Source organism: Stegodyphus dumicola, chromosome 1 (assembly GCF_044657685.1).
Source record: "Stegodyphus dumicola isolate Sdum_Otavi_A_Nest chromosome 1, ASM4465768v1".
Classification (NCBI taxonomy): domain Eukaryota; kingdom Metazoa; phylum Arthropoda; class Arachnida; order Araneae; family Eresidae; genus Stegodyphus; species Stegodyphus dumicola.
In genome coordinates, this window is record NC_140768.1 from 67,207,033 (window position 1) to 67,226,395 (window position 19,363).

A 19,363-nucleotide genomic window follows, 5' to 3' on the forward strand; every position below is an offset into this window, starting at 1 on the left:
AAAATACCGAATCGTCTGTGAAAAACTGTTTCTTTGTTGTTGTCGTTGTTCTTTGCCTAATTTCTTTTATACATCGTTTTAGATTTATTATAGTATTTGAGTAGAACATTTCTCAACGATTAGATAATTAAGATGATATAAATTGTGTGCATTCTGAGTTAAAAAATGTAACGCTATTAAGTGAACCTAGGGCCAGAGTGTCGCTATGGTAAACAAATATAGTGAATTTTAAAGAGTGCAGTTATTCTATTGTGGTTTATGCGATATCGACGAAGTAGATTTAATTCAATCCAATAAGTTTAAATGAAATGCAAAAAAAATGGGTATAATTTAATATTCCGCACAAGGACGTCATGTGGTGCGCACATCAGATTTTTTAATAATACTATATTAAAATTTAGCACGGATCGCTCCAGAAGATATCTTCTAAGAGAAACGTGCTTTTGTAGCAAAATTAATAATTTTTCCACATGCAGGCTGGTTATAAAATAACTTCCTTTCTTTAAAGGCATCTGCAGCTAAATCCAATGCATGAAAAAGTACCAAATTTTGTGTGAAGAATCTGAAAGGCATACAAAGATGAATTCGGGGGGAAGCATTAATATCGAAAGTTGCCTGCAGGAGAGATGTCAGTGCTTCTCCCGTTCTACCGGGCTGATTGCTGAAATTTAACTTGTGTTTCTAACTGATGAAATTTAACTTCATGTTTCGAAAGCCTGACTTAGGATATACATTAGATTTATATATAGCATTGTTCTAACAAAGGTGTTTTGACGCAAAATAGGACTATATCTGTAAAGGCATGCCGAATGTTTTCCATATTTCAGTTCTACTACTCAGTTCTACTAAATGTTAAATTTTGTAAAATTTCGTTAGAAATATAGCGAAAAATGTTAAAATTGATCATGGCGCACTTTTTTCAATTCGCGCCAAGAATAATTAATTTGGCGAACGCATTAATTTATAGCAACCTATTTCCTTTTCCTTTTTTCACTGTGCATGAACGGAAAAAAAGGTGCATCAGTCATACCTTCAAATAATTTTAACAAAGAACGTAAATCATATTTAGCGTTACTATCGCTTATAACGAATAGAGAAAATTTCAGAACGCGTCAATATATAAATTCATGTATACCTTTGGAAATTTTGAATAAAAAACTCTAATTGTTTCCAGGTATGCTTAGAAATACATCTACTTTAAGGTGATGGTAAAAATTTTAGAGTTTATAAATCAAAAATGTTTTAGAAAAATTTATAAAAAATTACTAAAAATACAAATTTTAGAAATAAATCAGAAAATGCCTGCGAAATTTATTTGGATTGAACCTAAATTTTGAATCGTGACAGAAGGAATCAAGTAAGTTAAACAAAAAAATTCGATGTGCGCACCACATGACTTCCTTGTACGGAATATTAAATGACAGGCATTTTTTGCCTGCATTACTTCCTTGTACTGAATATTTTTTCCTGCATTTTTCCCTGTAACTTATTTCTTCTGATTTCATTAGGAATGTATTTCTCATTCAATTAAATTCAGTTCTGACTTCGCGACAAGGCAAAAATACATAAAATCTCAAAATACCTTTATTAAAAATTGAAAGTATAGAAAAATATAAACACCCACAGAAAACTGTAAAACACCAAATATAGTTAAACAAGTTAAAAAACAATTTTTACAATTAAAATTAGAGTTTCTACTCAAAAACAAACAATTCGGTCATCGGGCAAGAAGACAGACTTTTCGGTGCAGATAACTGAAAGTTTGCTTTTGATCCCGTTCGGCTAAAACACACTGAAGGTTCATAAACTGACTAATTTCACTATTCTGCTAAATTTCAACTGTAAACAAAAATAGCTGCTATGGTAAAAAATTAGACTTAGTCGCACTTTTAAATTGTTGATAATTCTACAACTATTGGATGCCGATTAACTAAAAGGCATAATAAACTTAACCGGAAGTTAAGAACAACATAATTCAATCGTTTTTATTGCAAAAATGCACAATTTTCCGACATATTACCTGAGCGTGCTTTACTCGTAAAACTTACTACTGTCCAGAGCTACTGCGGCTCTTACTGCATTTAGAAGGTGCTTAAATATTTAAAAGGTATAAGATCAGTTGTGAAAATGATTATAATATGTCTACAGATCAGGGCAAAACTAAAAGGCCTTTCCCGCAATAATTTCGCAAGCATTCGTCGTATACATGTATTTCGACCTATAAAAATGTTTTAAATGACGTAAATACTTCTGTTTTGACATTTTTTTAATTTAAAGATATTCTGTAAAATCACGAAATCTAACATTTTATATGTTCCCCCTGTAAACGTTAAAATCAATACATGGCAATTAATGAACTTTTTTAAGCGGCAATTGATCCAGAGGTACATATCAATAATATTCTGTGAGTGATCCGCATATAGTAAAGTGGATTACTTTTGCTCGTAAAGCAAGATTTCCATACTGCTTATTTGCTAAAGAATCATCAATCATTTTCAACTTAAAAACGGTACGCTATAACAGAATGTAATGAATTTTAAGAAAGAATTCAATGAATTTATATATTATTTTGATACAAATGAGCAATTAGTTGTGAACAGTGGAAGACATCCCAGAAATAGGCGAGTATTTTCTCTGATTCCAAAAATCAAAATCCGCAGTGTATGTGTGTTTTTAAGAGTATTAAACTGCATTGGAAAAAAGTGATAGAAAACATGAGTCATCGTAAATTAGTAAATTAGTTAGTAAGCTATTGAAATATGAAGCGAAACCTTTACATGTACGTTTTTAAAATTTACAGTAAAACGTCTGCCTCTCTCTGTTTTCTTTACGAGTGTAGGTTCACCAGCGACTGAACGTTAAAGTTGCTAAACGTATAACGCTTTAAATTCTAAAAATGTTAGCCGTAGCTCAACTATATGTCACTATTAATATTAATAATAACAACTATTAATACATATAAATAGCACTATTAATAGGTAATGATTGTCTTCGAAATATATTTATACATAATCAGCATCAACATTAGTTACTGATATTGAACAAATGTGCACTTAATTAAAAAATAAAATAGAGTGGCATCTGTGACGATATTTAAAATAAAGACAAATAAATCTATATATCTACAGTTTGTAAATGACAAACTATGATAACTCAAACGATATTACCAATATTTTGATTCACAAAGAAAATTTTACTTGAAGTAATAAAAGATTAACGTATTATGTCAGAGGGAGCATTACCAATTCAAATTTTAAGATAAAAATTTAACACAGGAAATATAAGAATTACACATACCTCAACGTGTTCGGTTATTATATCTCCTTCAAACAAATATGGGTTTTCTAAGCCAGAATCATCTGCAGAAGTAAAGGATATTAAGTACAATCAATTTCAATTACTTGTTATTTCTATCATAAAAATTATAGCTATCTATTTAAACTCTTTATTCAAGGTATTTACTTCGATCTAAAAACTAGTTCTGCAATAGATATGTATTCTATTTAAGCGAAGGACGTGAGAAATTATTACTCTCCAACCGAGCATATAATATACGGTTTAGGAACACTTTTATGAAAAAATATACTAGTAAGGTTGTAGAGACATTAGGTTTATTGGAAGCAGGCAAGATGAAAAATGAGCAATCGCCTTCGCCGGGAATCGAACCACGGACCTCTGGAATACCAGAGATCCGTGGTTCTTCCCAGTGTGCAGAATCACTACATCACGAAGGCGAGAGAAATAACCTATATACTCCCCCTTTTTTGAAGGGCGACTGGGGTTTTTAGGGAACCCAATCTCCCAAATCCCGGGTTTCGTCAGCAACTGTAAAGAAATTATGTATTTTCGTGGCCGAAGAGTTATTTAGGTTCAACAATGAATAGCAATTCAATAAATTATATGCGATAACTGTAAAAAGAAACTTAATAAAGAAGAAATTGAAAAAACTTTGAAGTTAATTTTAAACATTTCGCTTAAGAGTGCTGATTTCTAGTTGTGCTTTGCCCTCTTACTTTCCGTTAGGTTGATAACTGTTGATAACTTCTAGCTTCTTCAGTGTGAGTTCCTGAAGATTGTAGCATAAGATCATATCTTACATTTGTTTCTTCTCTTGCTTCAGGTCCTTCTCTACGTAGTTTTCGTCTTATGACTGTCATATGATTTGCTATAGTGCTCATATCTAGAATACCACTTTCATTTACTGCTTACAGCAATAATTTACTCAAACCAGTATTCATTGCCAAAGTATTTATTACTATGAAATCTACAAAATGGAGCAAACTCTTCACCACTTACAATGCAAATGGTCTAAGTATTCATTCGTAACTTAAAGCTTCTCGTGAATTGTACGTTTTGGAATTAAGTACACAAGTAAGGACTGAAAATAGAAAGGAAGATAGAAATAAAAGCAAATAAATAGTTAAATAAAATAAGAAATTAAATTTAAAACAAAGTAAAATAAAAACATAAAATGTATATATAATAATAAACGTATAAGACACTATGCAATATTTTAATACTCGAGAGAAAGTAAAACTTATGGTAAGATTTTAGCGGTCATTTTCCTACGTTAGTTCAGGTTTTCTTGACTGTGAATAAAAAATTTAGGTTTTAGTATTTATAATAATGTTTGCTTCGTAATTTCTTTTATTAGAACCTAATTTTCCTAATTGTGGATATTTTTATCATTTTTTACCTGCCTTCAAGCTGATTCCTTATATTTAAGAATGAATACAGCTTGAATAATAATAATTATTCAAGTTGTATTATTCAAGCTGTATTCATTAAACATTAATTATATTTATATTAGATTTAAAACAAATTTGAACAGTTGAACAATATTGAATCAGCTTTTATTTATTTATTTATCAAATGAACTTTTTAACTAAAAATAATTAAAGTAAAAAAATTTTAAAAGATTTAAAAGTTAGGATAATTTTTAAGTTTCCAAAATGTATTTTAAAATCATACATAACAGTTACTAATAAGTTGAAAAAATTAATTAAAAGTTGTTTGACAACAAACGTATCTGTTCTTAAAAAGATCTCGAATTAGCGATGAATGTTTTAATGATAGTTTACTTTCGACGATATTACTTCATTACGAACAAGGTTACGATAATATTACTTCATTAAAAACGTAGAGATATATTAAATTAAACATATTACATTCGTGAAAAATTATTAAATTTAATAAAAGGAGTACTACAAATAATATTAGACAAACGTGCTTTTAATGCAAACATGATCATAATGAAAAATGGGAAATTTAATAAATGCAGTAATTAATAAACATGAAATGCAAGGTTTTACAGAAAATTTTAATTATTAGGGCAGTACACTTAAAATTAATAAGGCAGAATTATAGCTTTATTATATCAGAAAAGTTTTGTTAAGTTACTCACTACCGTTTTCAATTTCGTTCCCACTTGTAATGTATAATGCGAAACACAAAATAAAAACTTTCTCCATTTATGCCTCCTAATGTTAGAATTTTCGCTTTACACAAGTCAACAGTTTTACATTTTTATTAGAAATAATACTGAGGATACCGTAATACTGTACCGGTACAAATATAATTATCTCAAGATCTGTAACAAATGATAAGAAACACGAAAACTGCAAACGCCAGGAAAAGCAGAGGAAATGGATAGTATCAGAGTATTATGTAAACATTTGCGATGACAGAGTTTAGAAGTCACTGCTTATTTACATCTTTGACTAAGATAAGTGTAGTCAAATTATTTTAAGCATTCATCTGGAAAACAAGCCACGCCAAATATCTCCTTGGGGCATATAATTTGGTTCCTTTCATCATCATCATTTTAAAAGCAAAAATTAGCTTAGCAGGTCATTTCTATTTTTGTTATTTTATAATCTTTTTTAGGGGGGCAGGGAACCATTTAGATTTCAAAGCCTATTCACTGTATACGTTTCGGCAAAATATGAGGCAACTTCCTATATCTAAAAAGAATATGTTTACCAAGATCACATGTCACTCTTTAATCAAAAGCGGGTACGCTGTTTATGACTCAAATAGTTTGACTAGCTTTTACTTGATCAGGTAGAGAAACATTTGTATTAAAAGTGATACAAAGTTCTGAAAATATGATCGTAAATAATAATAAAACTCGTTGACATTAGAAATTTTTACATTTTAGTCTAGTTTTCCTTTTGTACCTAGCGTTACACTACAGCATCTTTTCCCAACGAGCGGTGAAAAGATCTAGTTGGACGTTACGAGGGCCAATAAGGACAATCTTGGATAATATTTAATATTTTTGAAAGAACGTAAACTTTTTTAAAACAAGTGTGAACATTTTTTAAAGAAACGTTAAAAATTCACTTGATTTTACAAATACTATAGTTGTAGAGACTTTAGGTGCTTTTGGAAGCAGGAGAGTTGAAAAATGTCCTCGCCAGGAATCGAACCACGTACCCCTCGAATACGTGCCGAGCGTGCAGTCCCCTACATGACGAAGGCATGCTAAGAAGGCGGGAGAAATACCTTATATATTTCCCCTTTCAAAGGTCGACTGGAGATTAGGGGACCCAATCGCCAAATCCTGGTGGTGGAGAATCGTCATCTACCACCTTTTTAATTCGGGCGCCAGTGTAGAGACATTAGGGTTTTTTTTTCTTTTGGATTTGAAACATGAGCAATGCCCTCGCCGGGAATCGAGCCACGGACCTCTCGAATACGCACAGAGCGTGCAGACCACAACACCACGAAGGCACGCTACGAAAGCGGCAGAAATACCTTATATAGTTACGTATTTTACAAGAATCAATCATACCAAATCACATCAGGTAGTCCTTTGCACATGGTGGTTAAATCAACGTGTAGTCTCATTCCCTTGTCCAAGAGAACACAAACTACTGCTTATGCCTAAATTTTTAAAATCATAACTCACACTTGCAGTGATATTCAGATCGCTCAAGTAGTATGTTCGCTCAGTATGCACCATTGTGCGTGCCATGGCAGAAATATGCGCAAGTGTTGCCAGATGCATTACTATAAATTCTTTAGAAATCATTTATTATTACCATCCTGGATTGGGGGATGAGTTTTAATCAGTATTGCCCAAAATGTATCTTGCTAGCTGTGGGTTATTAATATTTCGATGTATGTCTACATGTATAGTGTGATAATATGTTTTTCATCTTGTGTAACGAAGGTCTCACTCTTTTTGTCATTTGGTTATTGCTTTTAAATTTAGGCTTTTCTTGAGGTGTGATGTAGGTCATAAGATCTGTCTGATAGGAGGGTTTTCCCCTTATAAGATATTCCGCAAGATGATCTGCCATTTCATTGCAGCGGTCGCCAATACGTGCTTTAATCCATTCCAACACGCTATTGTGATTTTTAGATTTTTTGAAATCGCTTTGTAAGGTATCAGCGATTGCAGAAGTTTATTGTGGATTTAAAATTTATTGAAGTATTTAAAATTAAAATGCATGCCTAAATTAAAATGAATGCAATGAAGAGAGATTATAAGTCTTTATTTTGACACTATAAAATTGAAAGATATGTATTGTATGACCTATTGTGTCTCCTTGAAAGAGGCTACTGTTGTAGTGTAGATAACCTTTCACTGATGTTCTATCAGTTCATGACGTAGTACTGCAAAAGCGCTTCCAACTTTTGAACATCTGTATAAATTTCTAATACGGGAACTGGAGTGTGATATATAGTGTTGTATTTGATTTTGGTTCCTATGTCTTTTGTGATGGATGTATATGCAGATGTAGAGCTTGCTTTTAATAATTATCTGGGTGAAATACTTTAATCATCTATGGTTACTGGATTTTGTAGTTCTCTGACTAGTTTGTAAAATCATCAGGTTATTTTTATGCTGGAGACATAACAAATGAGAATTGCTCTCGTCAGGACTCGAACCTGGACCTTTCGAATAAACGTACGCGCCGAGTGTGCTACCATTACACCAAAAGGCATGCAGAAAGGACGGAGAAAATACCTTATAAACTGAAAGATTGCTTCTTCTTCAATTTTTATTTGCAAAGATAAAAGCCCTGCAAGGACACTGGCTGCATTTCTATAAATGCATTTGTAGAAGCTGTGCAGTAGACCTTAATGATATTAAGTTAAAAGATTCTCTGTATGCTGGACAGATATTTGGTTTTACGTCTTTGCGAGGTATGAGCCCATGCTACCGCACTATAAATTATGACTTTTTTCTCAAATATAGAATATACACTGACTACCAATAAGTATTTGGACACCTATGCAAATGAAGATATCTGCGGTCCTAAGGTACGTCACGGGCTTCGCCGGTATATATCGTGTAGGAAACAGCATCGGCTTTAGTCGCATGCAAAATACCTCGCAGTTCGGAGTTCTCTGATTTCGAGAAAGGTATAATTATCGGGTATCACAAATGTGGCCGATCTTTAAGGGACATATCTAGCGAGCTGAAGTACCCAAAATCGACAGTGGCCTATGTGATTAAGAAGTGGAAGGTGAGCGGTGATTGTCGGAATGTGCTCCTAGTCGGCAGACCAACGAAACTGGGAGATAGAGACTGACGAGTGCTGTCCAGAGAAATTCGGAAGAACCGCATCCAACCGATGGCCCTCATCCGCGAGGAGTTTCAACAGGCATCTGGGAGTATTGGTTCAATGAATACCATCCGTAAGGAAGCACATCTGCTTGGTTTTCATGGTCGTGCTGCTGCCCATAAGCCTTTGATCACAAAGTCCAACCGCGCTGCTCGGATAATGGGGTGCAAAGCACATCGAAATTGGACCGTAGATCAGTGGAAACGGGTTCTTTGGAGTGACGAATCAAGGTTCAACATTTACCGTTCGGATAGCAGGGTCTGGGTCTGGCGTCTACCTGGAGAACGTCTCCCTGCCAGAATGCATTGTACCAACAGTAAAGTTTGGCGGAGGTGGAATTATGGTCTGGGGGTGTTTCTCCTGGTATTGGCTGGGACCCTTGGTCCCCATTCATGGTAAGCTCAACTCCGATGCCTACTGCACTATTTTGGATGACAATCTGCTTCCTACGTTGTGAAGTTTTACGGGATGGACCCCTGTTACTTTCAGGACGACAATGCCAGTTGTCATGTTTCGACGTTAACCAAGGCTTGGTATGGTGCCAATGGAGTTCATCGAATGGACTGGCCTGCCCAGAGTCCAGACCTGAACCCTATCGAGAACCTCTGGGAGGAGTTGCATCGCCGAATTCAGGGGTGCAATACCCGTGCAAAATCGGGGAAGGAATTTCTATGTCTTCTCCAACAAAATACCACTAGCTGTCGTACAGACTTGTGGAAAGTATGCCCTGGAGAGTCCACGCTGTAATTACCTCTCGTGGAGGCTCTACCAACTATTGATTTTGAATAAAGTTAGTTTTTCTTTTCTATCACAGGTGTCCAAATACTTATTGGTAGTCAGTGCAGAAACTTTTGAATGTTGGGGTTCAGCCCCATTTGTATCTTCCTAAATGAATTTGATTATCAATAATGGTTTTACGGCTTTGACACCCATGATGTGCAGGATCCATACTAAGTTTTCACCAAAAATTAAGCCTAGATATTTTAGTTGTGCTACTGATTCAATCTTTTAACATTTAGCGCTAAACTATATGATCGATTCGTCAGTAAGAGTTCTATTTTCGGGATTAAGAAGACTTCGACTTCTATTTACAAATTTGCAATTTTAGAATATTATAATGACAGTAGAATTGTTTGCAGTCTTATGTAAAGTTTTCCGGTAATTCATCTCCAGTTTTCCCTCTTACAATGAAGACTGCATCATCTATGTAGGCGACTTTTCGAGTATACTGTAGGCAAGTTGTAAGCATTTTATTGAAGTTGAACGTGTCTAAAATTTCGTCCCATATGTCAACTGATGTATGAGTAATTAATTTTCTTGTTCTAGATCCGGAGTGACGAGGGCGAAGATAAATCTTCTGATGCAAGTGATATTTAAGCTTGGTCATCGATATTTTTCAATATTTTGAGTAATTCTCAAAATAAGCCCTCTGTAGTAATTTCCGTTGGCTGAATTCTAATGCTCTTTTAAGTAGAGTAAGACTTGGCCTATTTTGAAAGCCCTTGGAAATGTACCAGTATCAAGAAGTTTGTTGAAAGAGTATATGCGGAAGGGGTTAATTTTGCTTCAGATGATCACTTTAACTATTTAATAGCTTATGCAATCTGCCTGGTGCATTTGTTTTAGGAAGAAAGCGAAGCCCATCTTGGATTTCGCATTAGTAAACTCGAAGTGATCTGAAGCTACTGATTTTTTTTAATTGTGTTATTTATTGCTTCAATGGCGTATTGCATTTTTTTTGAGTAAAAAACGTGTCGAATATTTTATTCAAGATATCTCCTGCGTTGTTATGGTTAGAAATTATTGAGGAAACGAAACGAATCTGCGCTGCTTTGTATAGTTTATTGGTTATTATTGATCCATATATGTCCTGAATTTCCGTACAAAATTTTCTCCAGGAGTTTATCTCAACTTGAATGATCATGCGTTTGTATCCTGCGCTCTCTTTTTAACGCTTTTGTAAGGTCGGATAAAAGTCAGGTAAGGATTTCGTTCGACATGAGAGTGCAGTTTGGATTTTCCTCCGATAAGAAAGTAACATTAACATTAAGCCATAACATTAACATTAAGCCAATTAAGTAACATTAAGCCATTAAGGCGACATTGGCTTTATTGACAGCATAAATTACTTGTTCTTTAAATGTACTATTTTCATTAAATATAGCCCTAAATATTTATATGGACATTAGAATAAATATTTATTGAACAATTGGAAAAATATTCCATTTATTGTAATAGATTCAATCAATCGGTTTTTACGATATCTTCTAAGAATAAAGCAATACATTTGTTTGCATTTAACTTGAAATTCCAAATCAAATATCAGTGGTAGATAATGTTAACAAAATGTTGTAAATTTAGTGTGGAGTTCTGAAGATTCAAAACTACAGCGTCTTACAGCACTACAGCGTCCTTCAGTAAGATTCAAAATTTTATGGTATTTACAGTAACCTTTACGAAAGCTGAATTAGTTTTTGTAAATAAGATTCTATTTTTCTGGATGTTCTGTGATTCTTTTTTTTTTTTAATTACGCTTTCAAATATTTTGTAATACAAGGTGTAAGGATTACTTTAATTTTATTAACAGTTAAATTTTGAGTTAAATTTCCCTTCCTATCGATTCTTAACTTCAACTTACCACTTCCGGCCAGCCAGAACGTAGTTTTGGAATCAGTCTGAATACATAATGAGTGTGGTGGTGTGCACTACTAGGATGCGTTGTAAGGTGACAATCTAACCAAATCTCTTTCTAGAAATACTTAATTAAATTTACATGTGCCCAATATTTACTGGCCTGAATTCTTAGTGGTAGTACATTGCAAATTATACCCTAGTGACAAGAATAATTAAATATTTGACTTACCCAATAACCCACATGCATGAGACTTGCAAAGTCAAATTTCTTTTTCTAATCTCACATTTATTTTATCAAACACATTTTCTGGATTAAATATGAAACATTTACCTCACACACACATAAAATATCAAAATATCATAACTCAGAACACACAGCGTGATAAATTAAAATGGAATAGTAGTCTAATACCGAAATGGAGATAAATTACAATTCTGTGTCATTGAACAATATAAGCAATCACAATTTTCTCATATTAATTTCGTGCAGTTCCCATAATATTGTTGTACATGTGCAAGATCTTTTTTTTTTCACTTTCACATTCTTTAACACACTTTAAATAATCACGTGGTCTCACATCGCTGGTAATGCACATTCTGGTGTATTTATTTTTATTTGGTGTATTTAATTATGGCAAAGCGCACTAGGGCTATCTGCCTAAGGGGAGGGATGCCTTTCGTGGAGGACTTTCTAAGGGAAACTGGCTCGTATACACGTTACACATGGGGAAAACCACGAAAACGCCCATGCAGCCAGCCCGTTCGCGGGATTCGAACCTCGGACCGAACTACCAGTGTTCAGCGTCTTTACCGCTCGGCCGCTGGTGGGCCTGGTGGGCACATTCTGGAGTCGAATACCTATAGATAATCTACTTGAGATATTTTAGAACGGTATCGTGGCAGATGGATTTTAACACTGAGCATTTTTATCTAAAAAATCGCAACCTTTAGTTCTGCTTCTTTTCACACTATACACACATATTTCACATTACTTGAAAAATCACTGCACTTTGAACATTTCATAATACACATACTTTAAATTCCTACATCTGTATTACTTTCGGAAGTACTCATGCATTGTTACTCTACCTAATAGACCGTTACAGATGTGATTCCAGACAATAAAATTTTGCACTTCATACACATAATTTACAATTCACATATGATTAAATATTCAATTAATCACTTAAACTAATGACATTTGCATTATCAATTTTGATGGTACACCTTTTAACTATTGTTTACATTACCTAATTCTTTACATTCTAGGATCACATTCCCTTTTTCATTACATAGCTTATTTTACCATTTGATCATATACATTTTATATACCAATATGTCATGATATTTTTACAAGCTACATAGTATTCGATCAACTACTAAATTAAATGCCTTAACTTTGATTCAACAAGGAGATTTACAACACATTTTGTTTTAAAATTTGTTACCTAGTACAGTTAATTAGACCGTGCACAGTACAACTCAATTCTTCTTATAGATGGACCAGCCAACTCTACCAAAAATGTGCAATTAGCGCTTTATTACACTAAATTAACTCATACCATACACAATCATCATTTACTGTCTAGTTTGCACATATGCTTATCATAACCATAATTTCTTTACATTTTTTTTTTTTTTTAATTTTCTGATATACAATTTACAATTGTGTTATCCTCCTAATCCTCATTTTCTGTCAAATCTATTCTTGAAGGCTTATGTAAAAGCAATTTGCTTACGTGAACTTTAGTAGTTTTGTTATCTAATTGTATTATATAATTATCATTTCGTAGCTTTTTAATAATCTCATATGGTCCCTTGTATTTTGGATGTAACACCCTTCTTTCAGTAAATTCTTGCATAAAAACGTTATCCCCTAATTTTAATTCTGGAATCTTTCTTCCTTTCAAATATTTTTTTGCACAATTAAAGTATTCATCCTGATTCAATTTTACTTGTTCTTTATCTCTACTTAATTGTTCCTTTAATCTTTTGGAATATTCCTAGAAATCTTCTGCTAATTTAAGAGAATTATTGCTATTTATGGGAGTATTTAACGTTCAACCAAAAAATAGTTCTGCTGGTGAAAATTGAGTTACAGAATGTTTAGCATTATTCTAATACAGTTTAAATATCAGTATTTTTTGTGGCCATTCAAATATTTTGTTTGATATTGCTGCAACTGATTCCTTCATAACCCTGTGTACTCTTTCAATCAACCCATTTGACTGTGGATAATAAATTGAACTTTTTCTGTGCTCTATTTTAAGTGATTTTAAAAATTGATTAAATTCTGTGGCACGAAAATAAGAACCGTTGTCTGACAACAAAATTTTAGGAATTCCAAATCTGGCAAAATAATCATTTAAAGATTTTATGATGGACTGAGACGTGCAGTTGTTTAATGGAACTGTTTCCAAATATCTGGGATAATGATCAATAATAGTGAGTACATAAAACTTATTATCGATGGATCTTGGTAATTTACCAACTATATCTATGGTTATCATTTCTCCAGGAGCAAGATCTTTCTTCGGAATTAGACGTGGCAAAGTGCTGTGTGGTCTAGTCTTATTTTGTAAGCAATCTGAACAATTTTCTATAAAACTTTTCGTATCACTGTACATACCTCTCCAATAGTATTTTGCTTTCACAAACTCATATGTCTTTTGAATGCTAAAGTGAGGCTCATGAACTGTCTGCAATACATCTTTTACTAATGCCTTAGGTATTGGGATTTTATTCTGTATACTTCTGTCTTTCTTTCTAACATTTACAGGTTTTAATTTTATCATTAATACCTCTGTGTGACTATCAATAAAATATTGTTCTACACATTCTTCGTGGTTATCCAGCAATTTTTTTATAATTGTTTTTATGTCTGGATCACTTTGCTGTTTACTAATTATGTTTTGAATAGACAAATTATCATTAATGCTAAATATATTTACATTGTTTACTACTACATCATCTGAAACTCTTGACAAGTAATCTGCTGGGTTTTTGAAACCAGGAATATGCTCCATCGTGTATTAAAATTCCTGTAGATATAACAACCAGCGTGCTACAATATCTGGCTGCTTGTCAAGATTAATATGGAAAGTCAGAGGTTTAGTATCTGTTAATATTACAAATTTTTTCCCATAGGGATGTTCGTGAAATTGTTTTACTGATCTGAAGATTGCATAAAGCTAGCACACAATAATAACTCCTGAGTGAAGGATATCTAGCCTCAGCAGATGTTAAAATTTTTGATTAAAATTGTACTGGGAAAAACTTATTATCGTTCTTTTGCATTAATATGCCACAAATGGCTGATCTAGAAGGATCAGTTACTAAATACAAAGGTTTATCATTGTCTATATTCTTTATTGTGGGTTTTTCTAAAATTAATTCTTGTATTTTATCTAAAGCATTTTGGCATCTCTCATTCCACACAAATGGTATATTCTTTCTTGTTAACTTTTGGCTTTACAATTTATGCATAATTAAAAATTAGGTGTCGAAAATAATTTATCATACCTAAATTTTTTTAACATATCAAACACGTTTTGTAGAATAATTACTAGCTCATTTATACTGTTACTCGTAGCTGCTACAGTTAATTATGTCATCTAGAAAATATTGTAAATTTGGACCCTGCAATTCACCTAAACGCTTTGATATTAAAGTATGGAAATAAGCAGTTGAATTCTTTGCACCAAAGAGCAACCGAGTTGGTTGAAAATTTCCAAGTTCTGTACAAAATGATAATTTTTCTTTATCTTTTTTATCTAATTTTATCTGAAAATTGCCGACTTAAGATCTAGCACACAATAATAACTTTTTCCTGCTATATTATGCAAAATATCTGAAATCTTAAGTAAACAGATTTGATATGATTCAGTTATGCAATTTAGCAATCTATAATCTACTGCCATTCTAAATTTTAATTTACTAGGATCAGCATTAGATGGTGATTTCTTTTTGACAAAAATTACTGGAAAGCTGTAACTCGATGTAGATGGCTCAATAATACCTGCTTCTAATAATTTGGCTATCTCCTCTTGTGCATATTTTTTAGCAATGCGAGGAATAGTGTATGGTCTGAATTGGAAAATTATGTAACAAATTAAATTGTGGCACTACAGCATCAGTCTCACCCAGAGTAGTGTACGATTTTGAAAACACAGCTGAATTTTTCATGAATATTTCAATCATTTTATTTTTTTGTTCTATTTCTAAATGACTTAAGTCGAAATCATCTGGGCTTAATTCCTTTTAAAGTTATATGATTAATTTGTAAATTTTGTTGCTCTCTAGGCTTTTCAAATTGCTTTTCTTCTACTTTATATACCTTACCAATCTCTTCACTTTTTCTTAAAATTACTGTGGAATTTGAATTGTTTTCAATTATGGTAAAAATATATTGCATTTCACTTATCTCATGAATTGAGTCAGTCATACCTATTTTGCCCATTTTTCGTCTATCTGGTGAGAACATTATTTGCTATTCTTTCTGCATATTAGCTGGAATGCTTAATTTTACTATCTCTGCAGTATTTGGAAAACTTTTGGTATTTAATACTACCCTAACAATACCTGATTCATCTGGTTGACTATTCTTATTTACCTTTTCTACATTACTGTTTGTACAGTTTTTGCTTTTGTCTAGGAGATCAAAATAGGTGTTATCAATAATTAACTGATTTTTATTTGCATCAATATCTTATTTTCTGAATGAAATCATACCCCCAAAATCATTTGATAATTTGTATTCCAATTATGTTGTGTAACAAAAAATTGGTTGGCAAGCCATTTACTTCCTAAACGAAATTTTAAGTTTACAGCAGATAAATATGGGATAGCAGCATTATTTAGCGGATGTATTCTTGTAGATCTAATTAAGTAATTAATCTTTGTATAGATTTTATTACCTGCAATGTGCCTGGCAGTATCAAGCTTAAATTTGCACCTGTATCAAGCAATGCAGCTGCTACAAAGTTCCCAAATTTGATTTGAAAAGCGGTATTTAACTGTTTAAGTTCTTCGGTCTTAGTGAGAGAGATACCAGGTACTCTGGCTGCACACATCCGTCTTTTTAGGCTACTCTCTCGTAAGCTATTGTCACGCTCGGCCGTACTTTAGCCCCTTGATAGCTTCGCAGTCTATCAACGGTAAGGGGCCAACTCTGTTAGAATTTTGATAGCTTCGGCTATATCTCTTTAGTGAAGATTAGTTTAGTTTAATTCTTAGTCTCTTAAGTTCAAGCTTGGTTTAATTTAGTTTAGTTTAGTTTAATTCTTAGTGTCCTAAATGTCGACTTTATTGTACATTCCAAGACGAAGTTTTGTTAAACTTTAGTTGGAATAATAAAGGGTTATCTTACTCTTCTATCTTGTTGTTTCCTGTCACACGAACTCAAGCGATTATTCGCTTATCAGTTCCTAAGATTCTTGATTTCCAACAGTAACTTAGAATTACGCAGTGAGGAACGTTACAAAGGTAAAATGCTTATAGATGGATAGCTATAAGAACGTTTTGGGTTCGATCGTAGAGCTTCGAAACTGTTTCCTAGATCTTACAAAATGTAAGCTAGTTTACAAAGAAATTGCATAATATCGCAAAAACTTTCGGGAACACATTTGTCCATTTCTCGCTTTCTACTTGAGTTATTTTCATTAAAACGTTATTGCACTCAAAAATGAAAAATATACAACTCTGGGTAAGGAATAAATATTTAAATGTAAACGGTGTGGTCACAAATTCGATTAAGACAAAATAAACACTCAAATTTTCTTGCTAAAAGCAATAAGTTAAGTAAAATCATATATAATACAACAACAATACAATTAAAAATATTTAAATATTTACAACAATTAATGCCGACAGATTTCATTCGTAGGATTTCTAGTGTATAACTGTTACAAGAGTAGAGAACGCTGAGAAAACGCAAAAATGATTTCAGAAAGGATCCAATGAGCCAAACAATACTAGAAACCTTTCCGCTTTAGATTACTTAACGACTTATTGCTTAGCAATTGCGCTAGAGAATCTTATTGTGAAGTACTGAAGATAAGTGAACTAAATTTAATGCATGATTTGCAAGAAAATCAGTACTGATTCTCGAGAAAAATGAAATAAATTTAACTTAATATTTACAAGAAATCAGTCCCAAAGCTCGAGGAAGTAAAGCACAGGTTAAAGCTTATTTTGTTACATAATTGTTAATAATTTAAATAAATAAAAAGTGTTTTCACTTTTTATTTATTTATTTTCAGGGAAATAAAATTGGATTTTGAATATTATCGAAGCTTCTTTTTTCCTAATTTTAAGATGATTTTTTGGAAAAGATTTGATTACATTTTTTAGATTATTACTGCAATGCTTTCGATAGCTATATACCTAAGGAGAGGAATGTCAGTGTGGGGGGGGGCTTTCTAAAGGAAACTTGTTCGTATTCACATTACACATCGGATAAATACGAAAACCTCACCTGCGCCAGTCCGCTCGACAGAATTTGAGCTCGAGTCGTTTAAAAATACAGTTATATTTTATTTTAAAATCCCTATACACATTTGAATTTAGTTAGGTCTCAATAATTCAGATTGTAAGCTCTTCGACTGTTAACTGAACTATTAATTGTAAATTCTTAAAAAATATAAAATAGGCGATTTAATACTAGATTCTGCACAAATGGAATGAAGTATTTTTGAAAGACCTTTACCATTGCGTAAAAATATATAGATACTAATACAAAGAAAGGGGAATATTTATGTTTAGATGTTCAATTAACATCTTTACTAAACTGATAGCAAATGAAGAAATAAGAGTAAATAAACCTTTCAGTAGCTACGAGAAAATGCGGATATCAAAACATGCAACTGACCGTAGTCTACTGTTAAACTACGAACGGATGTGTTGACAGATAAAATTACTGCATGACTGAAGGAGCGAAACAATCGAATTTTTTCAGTCTTTTGTGGAAATGCTTAGGTGGTAAACATAAAAACTTATTGACGCGTAAAATGACAAACCTGTTCTTCTTAATTCATCAAATCCGAGTAGGAGATTTCATGATCAAGGTGCATAACTGTGCAATGTTAAATAAGTTCAAATAAGGTGAGTTGTTCAGCAAACGTATTCGACAAAACATGGGATGGATTGAGTTTTGTACATATTTTTGTTCAATTGTCGGATGTATTTCAAGTAATAAAGGTACGTTTGGTCTTTTGAATTAAAATATTAAATAGACGCTTTGTTCTTTGAAACTTCTTAAATAGATTCTTTTATTACGTCCTATCAGATTTTATGAGTTGAAAGTAAAAATAATTATTAAGAAAAATTTTACAAAGAACGCCCATTTCAAGGTTCATGTTGTATATTGGTGAAGATTATTTAACATAGAATATAATTTTAAAACATGAATGTAGATTTTCGTTTAAGAAATAAATTTTTATTTCAAAAATGTATTTATCATAAAAATATAAACAGTAATTTACTCCAAAGAAAACTTTAAGAAGACAAATTTCGTATCCTTACTGTAAATGAATTGGAAAATGTATATATTAACATTTAGAAATTTATTTCAACACAGCATATTTTCCAAAATTAGGGAAAGTTGAAACTTAGCTTTTGTTTTCAATTAATTTACAAAACTCGCTGATTATTTGAGTCTTACATTGATTTAAAAATGTAGTTCTAGGTAACTAACTATATGAACTATGCAATAAATAAAGTATATATATCTTTTGTGTTTTGTTAAGATACTTTTAAAAATATGTATTTTATTTGTATATTTGTTCCTCCAGTAAATTATTTAACTTATTTCCATGCACAAATAGGTTCTAATTTAAATGCATTTTACTTACACAAAACTCATAATTAAGATATAATAATGATATATATTTATTTATTGTCCTAATATGATGGATTCTTCATGTAGTCGATGGATGGATATTTCCTTTCATATTTAAGGCGAAGAAATTTCTCTCCGGGCATTTATGATTTTTAAATGAGATAAAAGAATTAAAATCTTTGTTTGGTTTGAAAAACTGGTGATATAGGGGATAGCATTTCCCTTTTCGTACTTTATATTTTCACTTCTGCTATAAATCTACATTTTAAAGAAACTTTTAACGAAAGTATAATTAATGGAGGTATTGGTGTGT

General features: G+C 32.3%; 1 protein-coding gene across 4 annotated transcripts in view; it reads left to right on the forward strand.

Moving 5' to 3' along the window:
* The first annotated feature begins 18,188 nt into the window (after window positions 1-18,188).
* The window catches only part of LOC146999110 (astacin-like metalloprotease toxin 1), an 84,654-nt gene continuing 83,479 nt past the window's right edge, over window positions 18,189-19,363 (forward strand). Inside the window, exon 1 of one of the 4 annotated variants that reach the window (XM_085816068.1) lies at window positions 18,189-18,314. Coding sequence is in view for 2 of the 4 variants with exons in the window: in XM_085816063.1 (XP_085672189.1) it covers window positions 18,347-18,410 (64 nt within the window). In the remaining 2 variants the exon portion in view is untranslated. Of the gene's footprint in view, window positions 18,411-19,363 lie in introns of all 4 variants that reach the window. The other 3 variants (XM_085816067.1, XM_085816063.1, XM_085816053.1) reach the window with 3 other exon arrangements.